The 19,563-nt window shown below is 37.5% G+C and overlaps 1 protein-coding gene across 1 annotated transcript; it reads right to left on the bottom strand.

Annotated features, from left to right (window-relative positions):
• Positions 1-3,248: 3,248 nt before the first annotated feature.
• On the bottom strand, positions 3,249-18,992 carry NXPE3 (neurexophilin and PC-esterase domain family member 3). The gene is made up of 6 exons (XM_081950759.1): positions 18,622-18,992; positions 11,784-12,008; positions 9,130-9,881; positions 7,366-7,439; positions 5,900-6,106; positions 3,249-4,749 (listed from the first exon to the last, which is right to left on the bottom strand). Exons 2-6 carry the CDS (start codon positions 11,874-11,876, stop codon positions 4,148-4,150), a joined length of 1,728 nt encoding a protein of 575 aa, XP_081806885.1. The 5' UTR covers positions 11,877-12,008; positions 18,622-18,992; the 3' UTR covers positions 3,249-4,147.
• Positions 18,993-19,563: the final 571 nt, after the last annotated feature.

Raw genomic sequence — 19,563 nt, 5'->3', positions numbered from 1 at the left:
AAACTAAACTAAACTAAACTTTTCCTTCTTTTTAATAAAATTGGGTTTCAAGTTGCCAGATTGAGACTTTCATTTTCATCTCTGCAAAAGAGGTTGAGACTGCTGTTCTCTGACAAGCCCAAAGCAGCTAGGGCTAATTGACACTATAACCTAGGGCCATGATGGCGAACCTATGGCACGTGTGCCACAGGTGGTACGCAGAGCCCCATCGCCCCAGTTCAGCTCTCTGCGGCATTTTTTTTTTGTAGGCTTCTGTTTCCCTGCAGACAGAAGCTCATAAAAGAAAAAGATGTAATCGCTGGCACAGCTCCTGGTGTTGGGCTGCCCCGCCTCCCGCCGGCCAGCTTCGGGTCTGCTGCACATGCATGCATGTTCACGCATGCACACGTGCATATGCACACCTTGCTGTTTAGGCATGCACGCACATGTAGTTTGGGCACTTGGTGCCTAAAAGGTTCACCATCACTGACCTAGGGTTCCCTATTCCTCCTCCTCATGTTGATACTGATTGAGGATAAAAAGAAGGATGTCTTCCAATGTATGGGGAAGCTGCTCAGCCTCTGAAATCCCCATCTTTCTCACAAATTATTAAAGAGAAGACTGGCCAGAATATTTTCTTTCTTAGGGCAATAGCAGGACAGTATTATGTAACCCATAACTACATGCTGTTCCATTCACAAAGCCATGGAAAGCAGGGTCAATAGGTATGGCCAGGTGAGCTGCCTTTTCCAGTGATGGCACCTCACTGGTTGGCCATCCACCATAGCCCAACTTTTTTTAAACAGTATAAAATTAGAGTTTTGTCAAGCTCTCTAATATCTTAAGGCTTGCATATGTAGATAAAATCAAGCTGTACTAGATTATAGAGAGCCGTCAATAATAGAAGAATGCTCACTCACTCATACTAAAAGCATATGCCAAATACCAGAATTCACGATCATAATTTGTAATCTGACAATTCTATTCTGTAGGATTTGAGCATTCTATTTTGGGTAGCAAATTCCAGTTTACATTCCTATTTATAGTCTTGGAGTTGCCATTTTTTATATTTATCATATATAAAACAATGTGTGAAGAATCATAAAGTTTTGATACATCAGCCCAATGAAGAACTTTAATTTGAATAGAGAGTTACTTGTATTCCTTCACATGAATTCAGAAGCAGCCATGTAAAATGGCAAAAATCTAAAATCCATGTTGAAATATATTGGTTTTGATGAGAAAACACCAATTTGTATGTATTTGTGTGGGGTTAATTGGTTATTCAGTAGTTGGCAAACCACATAGATTAATCAGTCAAAGTCCACATTCTTCCTCTTAATCCTTTTGCTTACAAGAAGATACAATGGAATTTACATGTAGACATCACATTCCATGCAGCAAAATATTAACTAAGTAGAGAATCACGTATCTATGTCATGAAGTGTCCATGAGGAAAGCATGCATCTGTAAACCAATCAATAGTTGCCAAGTGGATTTTCTGTCCAATGAGCTTTTACTATTCTGAGAAGTTTGACAATAAAAGGGAGCCCGAACAATGCTCTGGGTGGGTGCCCTTCCCATCAGGGTGCCTTCCATCGGGTGGTCTTCCCAGCACAACCTTACTCCTATCTGCGTCTGCTTTTTCTACGCTACCAACATATTTGTGTGGCTTTGAAGAGACAATTATGGAAATATCATTCGCTATTAAAAATAATATAATTTTGTGGCTATGATGTCAGGCAGCACAGAATATGCCATTTCATTGGCCTGCTCAGTTCTGTAATGACAAAGTGATCATTGGTCAATTGTCATTTGTGTCCTATACTATCTCAGTGCAGTGTGTGGCAATAAGAGAAGACAGCATGGGGCAGGGTAAAGTAAAAATTAAATATTTAGTAAATTCAAAATAATATACATTTTGATTGATAAAATGTTTTACACAAATGTGGCATTAATGATTGCTGTAAAGTCATCAGATAGCAAATTGTTAGCTCATAAAATCCATTGTTTACAGGAAATTTAAGTAGACTTCTGCATGTTAATAGCAATAATCACAATGGTTATAAACTCATTTCTTTGTGTTATCACTGGTAAAATATTAAATATTTCCATATATATATATATCAAACATTGCAGACATTCACCACTGAGAAGTGTATTTTTAAAACTGTTATCATGCAACAATGAATCTTAGAAACTTTCAATTCCCAAGTTTGACATGTAGATCTCCATTTTGCAAAGCAGCAACAGCTGAGAAAGCCTCCAATCTCACTTCAAAGTCCCATTATTTCCATTACTCCATTATTTTTAACATGGGTACTTTTCATGCAGACATAAAGTATATGGCCACCAAAGGAGCATCACCTTCAAACCTGGTCCAGTTACCTGGGGGAGAGATGGGGAAGAGTCTGCTTCTTACCTAATGTAGGAGAAATGCCTTTGCATTATTACTATAATCTGCCAACACTGCAGATAAAGCAGTTTCAAGAATTACCATACAAAATGCCTTTTATAAAGAGAATGAAGCGCAAGCAACAAGAATAACTTCATAAGACATGGGAAATATCTTCTGGCAATATAAATGTAATTTATATCCGTCTCAGTATACTACATGATTAAAAATGATGAAATATATCCTGGGTCAAAAACTGAAAAATAATCCCATGTCAGGTGAACTCCTTCTTATAAAGATATTATGCCCTGGAGTATTTGTCTTTTGAAGAAACTGAGGAAACCGGTTTCAGCTTGATTGTCATACTAGAATTAAAATTGATTCCCATTTGACAGTTCAAGAGAAATGAAGCAGTAGATGGTAAAACTAAAGCAGGAAAGCAAGAGGCCCTTGGATGTGATGGGACAGATTCAGACATGGAAGTTAAGATCTTGTACAGGTAATCCTCAATTTGCAACCACAATTGATCCCAAAATTTTCATTGTTAAGCAAGAGAGTTGTTAAATGACTTTTTATGATGGTGGGATGCTGCAACGGTCAGAAGTCTGAAAAATGATCATACTCTAAGTAACTTTTTCAGTGCCATTGTAACTTCAGACAGCCATTAAATTAGTGGTTGTTAAGGACTACCTGTAACATTGCAACATACAAGCTTTAGTTTGATTCATGAAGATATTTTTACTACTTTGACTTGAAAATATTATGAATGGAATATATGGAATTTTTAGAGTATTTAAGATAAGGAATATTTAATTCTTTGCCATTTCTTTTTATTTAGGTATTTTTGTGGACAGAACAGAAATGAATTCCTAGACATTGGAGAGACTTGTTTATTTTTTGGCATGAAAATAGGATCAAGAGCAATTACATCATAACATGGATCAAATAGATTGTTCCTTTTTGGCTGATAAGGTTCGTATTTATGAAATCTTACACAAACACAATGGTCAATCATTCTCACCCCACAAGAAAGCATGTAATAGCTTATGTCAAGGATTAAAGGTATTTTTAAAGGTAAAACTATTGGACAAAAGAATGCAGTGTTCATTAAACTTTTGGTGCCACTATCACTTCTCATAATTATTTATTGTGATTAAAATACAGGTAGTCCTCCTTTAGTGATTTTCTTGCATAGAGACTATTCAGTTAAAACATGTAATGCCTGCCTTAATTACATCTGTTCTAACCAAAATTCTTCCAAAAACGTGCCTATTATTTTTTGTTTTTATTCTATCTCTAACTCTTTAGAAATCAGACAAAAAGCTGAATTGACACAACTGGCAAAAGGGATAAATCAGACAAGAAGCTGAGGCCAATAAGAAAAAGAGAAGAATATTCCCTTCTATTTTGGGGGTGATTAATTATCACTGCTGTATTTTTTCAGGCATGGCAGACATGGCTGTTTTAATTAACATGAAAAAGGCTCAGTGCTCATCTAAGTTCCAAAGCACTTTTTCTCGATAATGTCTGAAGTGTGCTTAGTCCTAGTAAAACAAAACAAAACCCTTTATGCAAGTGAGGTGTAGAACCCGAATACTGCAATACATGCATTATAAAAGGGTAGGGTTAGGTGTGTGGAAACATAATATACATACAAAAATCTCCCTGCCATCAATAAATATAAATGTGCATGCTTTTGTGCAAGTTGGCTAGATGTGATGCAAATTATGACCACAAAAATTCAGCAACGCTTTACTAGTTCAAAGTGCTGAATTATACAAATAGAGACCACATTTTATTATGTAAAGCAGGTAAGAAATTGTAGTGTGTTTCCAGTGGGCATATAAAAGACAAGAAAGCATCTAACTGATTTTTGACAATAATATTTTCCGGATGTAATTTATGTGGCAAACGGTGAGCCAGTGACATCTCCCAAGCATCCACAAAGTACACCCCAATTCCTGAGAACATCTTCCTCATTATTCTGTCAAGCTGATAGGAATACCAGTCACTGTTGAAAAGGCTAACTTCTGGCCCATGTTCTTGAACATTGGCAGTTTTGATAACTATGTATGTTTTTGGGCTCCGGTCCAATAGCCGAACAACTGCCCTGCGAATATTTCTCAATCTCCTGATGTACACTTCTATAGGAAAAGTGCCAAGGTGAGACCAAATAGTTATGGCTATCACAGTGTTCTTCCCACCAACAATACGATTCAGTTCATTGGCAATATAATGCAGCTCACTGCTAGAAACTACGAAAAAACGAATGGGAGGACCATGGCAATGAAAATTTAATAAGATGTTGTGCTTTGGATCCACAGCCATGAGAGGACCAACTTTCTTAGGACTTCCAAGGTTTAATTCCACAAGATCTGTTTAAAAAAAAAAGAATTACTATATCATTGTATGCCATCACCCTATCACTACCTAGAAGCGTTAGTAACATAAAACTAATTTAGGATTAGCATTATGCCTTCTGAAAAATCATCCAAAGGACAATTAAATGGAAGGTTTAATCTTGCATCTTCAATTAACCATTTCAAAGGAATGAAAAAAATATAAAAATCTATAGCCCCAAACATAACCACTTCTTTGGAAGAAAAAACTTCCAATGTCTTAATCACCTGAATACGCCTTCTCTTTATTCTCCTTCTCAAATTCTTTGCTTCAAATGTTCTGCACTTTTCTGAGCAGTACTGCAGCGGTCTACCCCTTCGATGTCAGTTCTGCTCTAGTATAGAGAAGTCAGCCAGCAGAATTTCCTTCAAAAGTCTACAACAGGGGTGTCCAAACTTGGTAAGACTTATGGACCTCAACTCTCAGAATTCCCCAGCCAGCATGGCTGAGGAATTCTGGGAGTTGAAGTCCACAAGTTTTAAAGTTCCCAAGTTTAGACACCCCTGATCTACAGTCTTGTTTCCTGCCACCATTTAATAACCATCTGGGTTTGTGCAGCTGGGATCTAATAGATTCGTTACGAGGACCTGTAAATGCACCTATTATATTTGCTGTCAGATATAATTCAGATATAATTCATTGGAGATTCCTTCATTTTTGTTCAGTAGAACAGCAACTCTCTTCTTTGGAGCCCACAAATGGGATAGTTTTTCTTCTCATAGGTGAGACTTTTGGGATTGCATGCTAAATGGCAGCTGTCAAAAGATGATGGGCCACAAATACCACAACTTACTTCCTTCTCACCTAGCTGCACCTACTTTCTTGTCAAGAGCTTCTGAAATTAAGCAAAAGATTAACCACATTTAATTTTGACTTAGGTTTTCTAACTTCTAGAAAGTGCCAGATAGCCTAATAATGGGATATTCATAAAGGGGGATGAGGGGGACGGGAAAACTGTAGGTTTAGGATTTCTTTTCAATGTTTCTCTCAAAATTTTAAAAAACAACATGCATATCACCCAAACTACACTGGTAACAAAATGATAAACACTGGTAAAATACTGTGATCTTATACCAAAATTATTTATTGCAGAATTTCTTTTAGAAGGAATCAATTTGAACATACCTGGAACAAATTTTGTCAGATATTCAAACCACTGTCTGATTGTAGAGTCTCCAAACAAGTAAATAAGTTTTCCCTCTAAACATTCAGTAATATCTGATGACCTATTAAAACGCCGAATCAACTGCGTGTTTTGATGCCATTCATCTTGATAATAATAACCAGAAGGAAATACATCAGAGTTGTGAGATCTTTTTAGACTGTCCATTTCTGAAAGAGAACATTTTGAATTAATGAATAGAAATGAGGAGTCGTGCATTAAAATTGTAGCTTGAAACAAAATAAGAGATCACATACGAGTCTTGCAAAAGCAATTTTATAATTTTAAGCATCATGTCTGCAAACTTTACAAACGCCATTGTAACAAAAATACTACAACATCCATGTTCCAAAAAGCTATTAACAAATTTTACCCTTAATAATATAATGGATAACTGCACTGGCAGGCAGGTGAATTTTTGGACAAGCATGGACAATTTTGAATCACTGAATTCAATTATATGGAAAACTCAACTGAGTCTTATGATTGCAACATAAATAAATAAACAAACAAATAAGCAAGATAGCAAGTTGACAGATACATATTCTAAATATACATTTTCAAATGCCAGAGGCAACTGTTTTCCTTCATAAATGTAGGAAGTCATAAGATATACACTATCTAAAATATGAGCCTTTAGCAAAAAAGAAAAGAAAAAAGAAACACGATAAGTGTAACGCTATTTACTATTTATCTAATTATTAATTGCAATTATATTATTTTAAATTGGCCATCTTTGATATTTTTAAAGATGGTATAGTAGAATTTTTAAGAATGCACTTTTGGATATATTATCGATATTTATTTACTTTATTTATGTTGCCCATGTCATAACAAATGACTCTGGACAGCTTCTAACATTCTAACAATTTAACCATAAATATACTACATTCTCAATCATTTGTAGTAAAAGTATTCTAATAGTATTCTACAATATGATATTAATGGGAAGGTCCGGAGATCTGAATTCAAAGGGATAAATATGATTCAGATATAAAATCCAACATAAGGTTGCATAATTGGCAGTTGGAATCTTCTCTTGGATTCACACAGCTGCTACATGGTTGCTGTGGAGGAAAATAAATGTTTTGTTTAAATTGTCCCTGAGCGATTCTACATACATGCCAGCACATACCAAGTGTCCTTTTCAACAGAACTGTTGCTTCAACAAATAAGCAAGGTAGAAAACGTGAAGAATTTTTCATCCCTAAATATATAATGATTAAGTAATATTTTTAAATAATTTAAATGTCTGTTTTGGGTCTGCATGGGGTCTGTTACTTGGATCCCTGACATTAAATACAATAATAGAACTCTTATCCATAGCTCTTCAACAGTTTCTCATACAATACTGAAACACTGTTGATGGTTGCAGTTATAAGAACAAGTTTAAATAGTATAAAGCAAAACTTTCGAACTGTTACTTTACCTGCAGTCTCCAAAGGTTTAACAATCACAGTATCAGGCCCGAGGGAAGGTATTGCCATTTTTATATTCACACCACTAAAGAAAGGGACAAAATTTTTTTTTTAAAAAAATCTAAATACAAAAAAGTCACAATTGTTTATCGCTTTTTAACTTGAACACTATTGTGTCACTGACACAGTTATGTCTTCTTCTGAATATAGATATCTCAATATGAATAGGACTAGAGAGATTTCTTCCTAGATGACAGCAATAGATATTTCCCTCTGATGCAAAAGCAAATAGTTATATGAAATGCCTTCACTAATCATAATTGTAAAACTCTGTATATAAGATTCATGTTGAAAAGTACAAATTATATCAAAGCAAACTGAGTTAAGAGGACTTAATAACATTCCATTGTATTTTTCATTGCTAAATGCATTTATTACCAATATGATGTATTGCTCACATTACTGTGAGGCTTATCAACAACATCAGCGAATAATTGCTTCTTTCCACAGTAAAAAATGCAAAAGAAGTCATGAAAGATATTTAAAAAGACATGTTCCTCAAAGGAACAAAAAATGTTTGCTATTTTTTTAAAGCACGTACACTAGCGAAATTTATATTAATATAATATATATTATATATTATATATATTTATATAATATGTGTCTACAAAGCATCTTGGGCAAATTTGTTTAAAATTAGTGATAGTGTTTAAAGAAAGTTTCAAACACAAAAATATTTGGATTTTTAGACATTGATTGTTTTAATCTATTTGGGGAGAAAAGCCAATAATTTCCTAGTAACACAAAGTAAAAAGAATGCAAAATGACTCAGAGGTGCTTAGGCCCAACAGTACTATTAGTTAAATACTAAGCAGTTTTTTCTGACTGTCAGGGATGAGAAAAGAATGGCCCAAGTCTTCTGAATCAAAAAATTAAAGGAAAAGGTTTAAAATTTAAGCCTTTTCCCTCTAGTGACAGATATGGGGCATAATCTCTTGTTTTCCAGTATGGTAGTCATAACTTCTGAGCATATCTAATTTAGTATTTACACTAAAACAATTTATTTAACTGGGCCGTGTCTGTAAGTTCCTACTATAAAGAAGTTCCTGAATATAGGGCTATTATCTGAAGAGCCAAGTTTTATTGCTACCGTTGTCAAAACTAAAAGTAGAGTATATAAAGCAACAGCAATAAAGCCCTAAGATAACAGAGTTGATGAAAATTATGAGCCATAAATTTGGCACTAAAATGCTATCTTTTATACTATTCAGCAAATTAGAAAAATTGTAGCAGAACCGTACAGATGTTTTGCTTCTTTGGCATTTATTTAAAAGGTCAATTTTAGCCTAGTAAAGGAATTCAAGAAGAGTCTTTCACCATCCCATGTTTTAAAAAGAAAAGAGAAGGGGTGGGATTCTACCGGTTCGGACTGGTTCAGGCAAACCGGTAGCTCTGACGACCAGTTGAGAGTGAATCGGTGCGCTCCGACGATCAGGTGGGTTCACCTACCCGCTCCTGCACTATACTGACCTACATCTCCTCTGCTGATTCGCACAGCAGAGCGGATTGCCGCATCTCAGTTGTGTTACCCCCCAGTAGTAGCACGGAAGGTAAGTATTCTTAAAACCGCGCACGCGTGCAGAGTGGCATCAGGCGCATGCGCACGCAATCACTGAACTGGTTGTTAAACCGTCTGGATCCCACCACTGGAAAAGAACCAAAGTAATAACTTATACAAAACAAATATTAAACATAGAGTCTAAGAAAACAAGTACCTTTGGAAAAAGTTACTCTCTTCTGAAGTTAAAAGGCCCTTTTTATATCCCCCTTTAAAATGGCTGATCCTAGTGGCACAGGAGAGTCTTCTTGGCTTGTAACAAAACCATGGTTCTCCAGTATAGCTATCTGTGAAATTACAGACTGGCATGTCCCCAGGCAAACACACATTGCATATTGTAACTTCTGAAATCCTTCCTGATTTGAATAAGCTTTTAAAATACGCCCTGTCTGGTTTTTCTTCCTGTAAACGTTGAAGGAGTTGGATTCCTTCACTAGGATGAACCAAGGACACAGATATTGTGACCTCCCCTGGCCAAAATAAAGTGAAAAAAATTCTGTATGATCCATTCTGATAATCTACAGTTCTTCCAATGGCTCCTGCTTTCAGATCTGCAGAATGAATTCTTGACTGAAGGTAATCGCCACCATATTGCTTCGGGTTTCCGTCATAATCCCTCATCTGGACAAGCACTTCCAGCTGATCACCAACTTTGAAATTTGCATGATTATTTAGTATCATAAAATTGCTATGGAAAGGGTCAGTACTCCTTACAAAGGGGACTTTGTTCTCAGGAGGTTTGGGCCACTGTAGAGCAGCAAATAAAGATTCTTCTTCCTCTTGTTCAATCTTGGACAAAACCTGATGCTCATAACCACAGTACAGTTTTCTGCGTGTTCTAGTTGTATGCAACGGGTGTTGTGATTCATTCTCTTCTACCAACCACTTTAAACCTGTAGTATTGAGATTCTACAAAAGAAAGAAACTCTTTCAAACAAGAGTTGTAGCAAGAGAATCATATGACTGTATTTATTTTATTAGCACTTTTCAGCAGCATCAAATCGGAATGGTTCATAAGAAATACCACGCAACCCGAATTGTATTTCTCTATTTCATTAGTTATAAAAGATTGTTATATGTATGTGGGATTACAGGCTTCCATTAGTTATGTAAATACTTTATCCATAGTATTTAAGATATCATTACACCACTCAATTCTAATACTCTTTATTATATTGATAGAATTAACGTCTTCTATTTTCAGAACTAACTAAAAATGCTTAGTTATTATAGTTCTTTGTCTGTATCTGTTATGTTTGTATATCTGATTGGGAAAGAGCCACTGAAATAATCTCAGAATTGTTATTTTCCTGCCATTGCCTATTTTTCTTTCTTTCAGCTTTTCTTTAATCTCATAACCTTATTGTCTATAAAGGACTTGAGTTCTTGCTAAGCCTGCATTTTTATTCTGAAAAGTGTTTAGCCTTAGTACAAGATTTCCTGCTTACTTAGTCTACATAAAGGAAGAAAAGCAATTGAAGGAAGTCATCACTTCATTTATTTCCTACTAATTTTAGCACATAGACATGAGTAGTTGAACATGAAGTTTATTGAATAGACTGTCCCTAGAACTGTAAAAGGATGCAATATAATTTGTGGGGGAAGGGCTTAGAATCCTGCAGGGCCTTACTCACCAATCTTAGCCAACTCTTCATGGATTCCATTGCAAACATCACATATCTTTTGGTTTTGTTCTTCACCAAAGTTAGATGACATAAAGCAATATTTTAACAACAAATGGTGCTTGAGATTTGACAAAAAATTGTGCATGGTAGGATTTTTATGTGATGTTTCTTTACACTCCAAATACCCAGCCACACACCCACTCTTCTGTTTCAGGATCTTAATGCAGTGTTAACTGATTCCTATTGTAGAGAGAATGCATGCTGAATTGCACATTGGTTGGAAGAATTTCATTCAAAGGGGAACATATGAAGCAGATTCTGATGGCTCTTCTTGAATGTAATGAAGCTAATTATTAAGAGTTGCAGTGGAAATATAATGAAGCAAGCTGTTGATATCTTCCAGAAAATAAATTGTTATTAGTCTAAATTAAATAGGAAATGCAGTCAACAAAACTAATAATGATTGACTTGCCAGGGGACATATCTTTAGATGAGGGAAACAGAGAGGAAGTAAAGATAGAAGCATCAAACTGTAGTAGTGTGGTCACTGGAGATTCTAGCAATGTAAGAACTATTTAATTTATTCTGATTTTCACAAACCTTTGAAGAATATCTTTCAGTTACCGGTATGTGTTTGCCATTATACTCAGTATACATACTTATGTGCCTGATTGATCTGGTTTTTCCCCCTCCCCTCCCTTCAGAGCAGAGAGATGGACTAAACAAGCTATGTATTCTTATTTTCTATGCAGTGCAGGTCCCCATAAAGTCCAATATGCTCAAGTTAGGATACCAAAAGGCTCATTTATGTTAATATAATTAGCCAGCTGGTAGCTGCTAATTGTAATTGATAAGATTTTAATCAATTTCATACCTTTGCCTTTTTTCCCTTCTAAGTGGCTCAGGCTCAGAGGTGGGTGTATAGTACGCAAAGAGCATAGCATTATAAAATATTGACAAAACAATTGCAACATTCAAAGATTTTGTAATCATCAAAAGAGAGTAAGAAAAGAGATTACAGTTAAATATATGGTATTTATACAGTAAGACATGATATTTTACCAATAAGAACTCCGGAGCAACGCATTCAAAGTCACTGAAAACCATGTCATGGGAAGACCTGGATGATAAGAACGAAGAACTTTCAAATTATTTGGCTACTTCTTGGGAGGGTTAAGTAACTTACCTCTAGTTGATAAAAGTTGTGGACTAATGCCAAAATAACCAACAGTGCCAGAAAGAAGCACAAAATATGTGCTTTGGAGCAATGAGGCCACATGATCCCCTCATCTCTTTCTCACCCACTTAAGATGCTGCCACGTTGCCCATATTCCACAGGTGTCAATTTCATTGTTATCCAGCATCACGTAAATACTGTATCATCAAGAGGCTTCTGTAACATCACCATTTTCTGTAAAGAATTTTAAACTTTTGATTAGAGCTTGAATACAGCTAATAGAAATATGTGTACATCTGAGAATCAACAATATTAGAAAGATATACAAGTAGCCCTCACGCTGTAACCACTCTTTCAGAGATCTTTCAAACTTACAATGGCACTGAACCAATGACATATACAACCAGTTCTTGAAGTTCTAATTGACAGTATGCCCACACTCCTGTGATTGTGATCTGTGTGTCAAGTTCCAATAAATACTTCCAACCAATGAAGACTCCAAGGCCAGAAGTTCCTCAAAGGTTCATTAGAGATGTCATATTGGCACATCTGGGGAAAACCCAAATCTGGAACCTCTCGGGTTTTCCCCACCCAAAGGAAAGTCGAAGTTCCTTCCTTTGCACCCACATGTCCATCACATGGTCCAATCCATCCACCATCCCAACTGGAGATGCCTCCCAGTCACGCCGCTCCAGGTACAGGCTGAAAGTCCTTGACTCTCAGAGAAAAATGTTGGCTAAATACTTCTACCAATTCCATGCAAACACCCCCCCCCTCCCAGTTTCCCCCACACTAAATGTGGCAGCCCTGACGATCCATGGCCTCCATGGCTGACAATAGCATTATAAAGTACTGACAAACCAATCATAATATTCAAAGATTTTATAATCATCAAAAGAGAGAAAAAATAGATTACAGTTAAATATTTTGTATTTATGTATTAAGACATGTGATTGTGAACGGTGTGTTCGGCTTTCAATTAGATTGCTGCAGCATTCTGCATGATTGTCATTTGTGATCTTCCCTACTGGTTTCCCACAAGCAAAGACAATGGAGAATCTGGAAGGACGGTCACAAGTCACTCAGTTAGTCTCTCCTTTGCTGCCTTTTCTCCCAAAGAGGCAACTGCAGAATATAAAATCCATACTCCACTGCACCACCTACGGTAGCATACTCACTCACAGCATCTGCTTGCTCACATTTCCTGCCAGTTTACTCTCTCCAGTGCCTGCCCATGTCCCCTTGCTGATCTATTCTCCCTAGTATCTGTCTGTGCTGGCCTACCCATGCTTCCCAGCTCCTTCCCCATTCCTTGCTGGCCTGCCCAAGGGTCTTACCAGCTTGTCTATGAGTTCAAGTCCTGTCTTAGCTTTAAAAACCAGCTGGGCGAGTTTGGACCAATCAATCTCTCTGTCTTAGGCTAACCCACCTCACAGAGTTGTTGTGGGGAAAATAAGAGGAGGAAGGTGTATTGGATATGTTCATTGCCTTGAATTATTTGTAAAAATAATAAAGGCAGGAAACAAACAAACAACCTTGGAAAAATCAGGACAGACAAAAGGAACTCTGTTTTCACACAACATGTAATCAAATTTTCTACCATGAGATGTGGTGCTGGTTACCTGCTTAGCTGATTACAAAAAAGTATAGGGCCAATTGATGGAAGTGATGGGGATCAATGACTATGAGACTTGTGGCAGTGTAATTGTCATTGGCACCAGTGGTGGGCTGCAGGCGGTACGCTCGGGTACGGGCGTACCGAAGCCAGCCCGGAGCACCAGATACCGTTCCGGTACGGTGCTCTAGAGGGCTCACCCGCACACCCTTGTTTCTTACCGTCCTTTTACGTCTTCAGCGCTTCCGCGCATGCGCACAGCACGACGCTCCGCTGAGCAGCTGGAGCATCACGGAGGCTCGTAGAAGCGCCAAGACGCATGTGTGTGCTGTACATGTGTGTGTACACATGCACGCACACTGCACATGTCCAGGTGGCCTCCAGCAAGCCCGTTCCACAACCCACCACTGATTGAAACCCATCTGCAGGGAAACTAGTAGGCTTCTGTATGCAGTTGTTAACAACTATAAGAGCAGATTATTGATGGCAAGGGAACCAATCCAGCAAGGCATTGCTTATGTTCTTATAATCAGATGTAAATAGATCCTGATTGATAATTTTTACTTTTCAGATAGCTTCTTCCTTTATCATGACACTAAGCTTAGCCAATTATAGGAATAATGTTTTGTTTCAATTTTTTTTACCACAAAGAAAAAAAACAAAATAACAAACCCTGAATATAAAAAACACAGAAGCAAGAACATCTTAGAAATCCACACATTTTGAAGTCTAGGACCATTTTAAGGAAAGATAATTTTTTTAAAAATCTACATTTTGATTTTTTTCACAAAAAGTATGATTATTCATATAAGTAATCTATTAGGAATTATTTTGTTGGTTTTACTAAAATAGAGGTTGTATTAAATTGATTCTTCTTTAAAAAATATTTTTATTAAAATATTTTATAAACTAATAAAAAACATGAGATAACCAGTTACTGAGATCATGGCAGTTTGCTGCGCATGTCTGTACATAACCTTTGTATAACCTCTACATCTCACTCTTTTTTATTTTGTTAGACAAGGTATCATAAGAAAAGTTAATAAAAGTGTCATAATAAAAAAAGGAACATCCTTACAGTTGCTTATAGAGGGCATACTGTATACCTGACCCTGAGGTAGAATGGAAGAGGGTTTTAGGGCAAAAAGCTGTAATACATATATGTTCAGACCCCCCTTCTTCCCTCGCCAACACAGGACACACTCCGGACCAAAACTACTTCAACAGGATTTATTGCACAGACAGACAGACAGATCCTTGGCAGCAATCCACCACGACAAGACTCTCAGAACCCTCCGACAGAGACACAATAGCAGCTGTCCAGCATGCTAAGCTTCCAAGACAGAACTTTCCGAATAGTTCCATTGTTGACTTCTGCAAAGGGCGTATGCTCAATCAATCCTTTTATAGACTGAAGAGGAGTCTACTTATCAGCAGCTGAGAGCAATTACCGCCGGTAACTGCGCCCTTGCTCCTTGCCCCTGTGGGCGGGGCAGTAACAGGCATCTAAGAACTCCCAGCTTATGTCTGAGTCACTGTCCCGTGACTCCTCCCCACTGCTCCAAGGCATGGCATCCAGAGCCCCCCTCCTTTGGCTCTCACCATTGCTCCATGCCTCAGGCGCCTCCTGGTGGCCAACCAGACTCTCCGATCCCTGCTCAGAGTCAGAACCCTGCCCAGGGTCCTCCAGAGCCGACTCATAGGGACCCTCGCTCTCGGAGTCTGGTGGCAGCTCCAACGGCTCCTGCTGGGCCACAACACATATATATTGCAAAGGAAGGGAAAACACTGAACAAAACAGCACTCATCAATCAAAATAGCACAAATAATGACTAAATAACATAAGACATTTCCCAATCAGCCTGTGGGCAACCCACGCCTAAAGCTTTCCCACCAAGATCCTAAAGTATCAATTTTCAAATCAGAGGCCAAATTGTATAAAATATTGAACTGGTGCTTTTGATTCATCTGAAAGATTGAAACAACACATTAATTACTAAAATAGCTAAAAAGGTAGCATTAATTATTTTTACCAAATTGCACACAACAGCATTAATATTAATATAAGTGCAAGCAGCAAGCCCTGGGACACCCACTATAAATATAGCCAATGCTACGTATTCTACTTTATTAAGCAAAGCTATCTCTGAGTCACAAGTGCTATCTAGCGTGACTCCACGTTGAGAACAGCTTGAGTGAAGTTGCTGTTTGGAAAGCAAAACAGGAATTAACTGGCTGAGACAACACTGTGCTTCACTAATATTAGCAGGAATATAATTGAAAGTTTCTTGACGACATATAAAAAAACCATCCTTGCAGGAGTCAAGCATAAGCAAAGTGAAAAGAAGTCTCAAAAGCTGTACAACTTAAAGCAGGTGAACTAATATGAAGACAGTGAGGTTTTTTACTTGAAGATGTACAATTAACTACTTTTGCGCATGTTATATTCTCAGAAACTGCTACTATTGGAGTATACAAAACAATTACATCGGGGGGCAGATCATAGGCAATCAACCCCCAACTAGATATACTTTTATAGTTAAAGTTTTCATTCAATAGCAATGTACTCAAACCAGTGAAGTGCTGAATTACTACAAGCGGGATACAAACAGGAACCAAACATGTAAAAAGCAAATTTTCCATGTCATATAATTCAGATAGGCAAAAGACATCAGCGTGTGTGATGTTAGCTAGTTGCACCCATAGATTTTACTTCAATCGCTGTTCAAGTGAAAGCCCAATTAAAGATGATTTCGGGGAAGAATTTTTACTTGATCATAATCAGGTGGAGGCTGTGGACAATTGTTGTCCTGCCAAAACTTTAGAGCCAAATTTTTCTACTGCTTGACAGCACTAAGACCATGGATGTAATATCTTTACTGGAGCCCAGGGTTCAAAATGTAAAGTTTTCCCTATCTCTCCAGCCAGCTTCCTTATGCATGCCTCAGGTGCTGTAACACCTGACTTCTGTATCAAGAATCTAAGTTCTTGTACATGTTGCTGCTGGTGAGACAGATTGCAACCCATATTTACCTCTCAAGGGTCCCGTAGGACGAAAGTGCACTTCGGGGTCTGTTCCAGACAGGAGGTAAGTATGTAGGCGGTTGCTCCCCGTAGGGTGCCTTTGTCCCTGCTTCGGGCGCCAGATGTTGGTCTCAGAAATCCATCACAGCAGGTTGTGTCCAAAATGTCTGTCTGCCTTACGCAGAGTTTATTTGGCTTTTATATAGTGTTAACAAGCAGAGCCAGAGCATAGGTAGCAACTGCATCTTAATGGTACATTCTACTTGTCAATCTCTTAAGACCATCCCAGCCAGGATAAAGGCTTCACATAACACTATAGTTCCTGGTACTGACTGGCTCTACTAATTAGGTGAGGTCATAGATGTTGAGATAATCGGTTACTGAGATCATGGCAGTTTACTGCACATGTCTGTACATAACCTTTGTATAACCTGTACATCGAGTAATCTTGCTGCATTTGCCATATAAAAAAACAATGTTCTGTTTGTCTTTTTAATTGACTATCTATAAGGTTTTTTTACTTGAAGATGTACAATTAACTACTTTTAATCAACAACAATCTAGTTTCAACTTAATATTAGTCTACAAAACTCTTGGTATAGTTATATGCATTTGCAACATAGTTTGGAAGTAACCTTGTACATCCTTTTGTTAAATGTTCGCTTAAGTTAAAACAAAGCATGAATTCCAGTCCTTTTAGTCCCATCTTGTCCCATTGGTCCATCTGTATATTATAACCAAAATTCTTGGCCCATTTCATCATGTACTCTTTAACTTGTTCTTTTTCTGTTTCAAATTTCAATAAAAGCTTAATCATTTTAGCAATAACACGTTCATCATTTGTAAATAATACAGTCATAAATCATTTTGGTAATTTAGTTTATCTTATCTAGATTAAATTAATTGTACTAATGAGAACCATTGAAAACTAAGTCCTTCTGCAATTGTTCTCTTGATTTCTTTTTCAGTTTGCCACGATCTTGTTATAAATATTTTAACGATGAATTATTACAACCTTTGCAAAAAGTGAGTATTCTATTCTAGGCAATCGAAAGATATTAGATGGCAATAGAGCATTAATTCCTAAAGAAGATAAATAGTTGACTTTATCAAAAGATTATTAACCGAACAATGACTACAAGGTATTTATAATGATTCTAGCTAACTGAAATAAAAAAGAGGACACTTAAGAGATAATATTAAAATGTTCTGGACATTCCAAATATTTTGGAATATTTCATTGTATCATTTGTTTCTGTACTATATAAAAACACTTGAGACCCTCTTAATAAATTATTATTATTATTATTATTATTATTATTATTATTATTATTATTATTATTATTATTATTATTATTATTATTATTATTATTATTTTGCTTTATCTGTATAGTTGGTGATTTGTATTTTTGGATGGGCAAATAAGGTAAAAAAAACCACTTCTTTCAAATTCTTGAATTAAGTTCTCCTCAGCTCCACACCAAACTTGGGGTCCTGAATTTCAAGGCAACATTCTCATGTTCTCATATGGTTGGGGGGCATATAGCAAGCTACTGTGGGAAACAATACATGGAAGACATGGGTCTTTGCTCTGATATAATATGGCTCTTGTGTTTTTATGAGTGTTGTCTTTCTTGACTAGAAATTAAATGCACAAGAAAAATGAAATACAACTAGGATGGAACAGGTTCTCACCATTTTAGATTGTATTTACCTGTGGACAGTTGGAGATTATTTGTCCCTCTCTAAATATAACACTTTGTGGAGGAGAAGAAATAACAGAGGGAGAGAAGGAAACCCAAGTTAGAACAGGGCTAGCATTCCCCCTTCCTCCTGGACAATTAATTTCAGATGCTCAAGGTTGCACTGAAACCCATTTCATGTTAAGTCCATTCACTGTCCACTAAAAGTAAAATTTGGACTTCTGATCTATTTGAAGACAAAAGAATCAAGATTGCTGGTGGCAGAAAACTATTTTCCTTTCACAAACAAACGGTTCATAGAAATCCGAAGGTGGTCACTGCAGCAAAAAGCGGGTTAAAGCTCGGTTCGGTTCGTCGTATCATTTTTAATTCACCCCCTCCCCCCGCGCTAACATGAATCGAACCATTTCAACGAGACTCAAAGGAGAGGAGATCGTCACCTTGCTGAGGATTGAGGGGGGGGAGGGGAGACAAAAAACACAGCGAAACCAGAAAGATGCTATACCGAATCTGGAAGCAAGAACGTTTTCAATAGCCCCGTTAGCAGGCATCGCAAGTCGCTCCTCTGCAGCTGCTGCACCCGTCGCTTCCCGCACTGTTTGGTTCATTATGGGGTTGATCTTTCGGGGAGGCCTTCTCGCTCACCCGATGGGATCATCTACCCCACCACCCCCTCCCCCGACAACAGAAAGCCGTTCACTCACAGCTACGATCCTGTGCCGCCCTCCCCAGGTCATTGGAAGGAGAGGCGGGAATGCAAAGCAACCCACTTATGCAGCAATTCGAGACGACTGAGCCGAACCGAACGCTCGCCTCGTCCACTTCCTCTTATCTGATTTGATAGTTGTGCATTTAGACCCCCGGAGCTACCGACAGCAAAATGCTTTCGCTCCGCCTTCCGCTGGCCGGTTCGCTTTTATTACGCAAGCACAGGCCCGTGTGATCGATCGCTGCTTTGGCATTTTAAAGCAGACACAATTTTAGCTTCTTCGGACTTGAATTACTGCTGTGCGGTATTGTATTTGCCAGGTGGCTGTCTCCTTCCTTCGATGCTCGGGCGCTTTCCTCTTTCGCTGCACGCTTCCTTTTTGGGTCCACTGTCTAAACTGAATGGAGCGTTCCATTAAATTTTGGTCGGCTCACTAGAGATAAGAGATATTTGTAGTAAAATTAAACGTATTCTTCAGTTTCTGGCTCTTACAAACAGGCTATGGAAAGCCAAAGAGCTGAAAAATGCATTGCTAAAACACTGTAAATCTGCAGTGCGTTCTTTAAGATTTGTGGGAAAACAGTCCTGAACTTAAACTGGATAGAACATAACATTCAAACATCATGATTTGGAGGATCTGTTTCTCTTTTTTTTAACACACTGCTTCCTAATGGGTCCTCTGGATTTAAGGATTAAAAATGTATTCAGTGAGTAAACTGACATATGGCATTAAACCAC

This window comes from Natrix helvetica, assembly GCF_964273705.1.
Source record: "Natrix helvetica genome assembly, chromosome: 4".
NCBI classification, from domain to species: domain Eukaryota; kingdom Metazoa; phylum Chordata; class Lepidosauria; order Squamata; family Natricidae; genus Natrix; species Natrix helvetica.
The sequence above is the reverse complement of the archived record's forward strand: the minus strand, read 5'-3'. Positions and strand labels throughout refer to the sequence as shown.

Coding starts and splice junctions, on each gene's coding strand:
- NXPE3 (XM_081950759.1), bottom strand. CDS start 11,876: ATGTGGCCTCATTGCTCCAAAGCACATATTTTGTGCTTCTTTCTGGCA. Junction 7,440..9,129: donor GAGAGTAACTTTTTCCAAAG/GTACTTGTTTTC, acceptor CCCTTTCTTTAG/TGGTGTGAATATAAAAATGG. Junction 6,107..7,365: donor TAAACCTTTGGAGACTGCAG/GTAAAGTAACAG, acceptor GTTCTCTTTCAG/AAATGGACAGTCTAAAAAGA.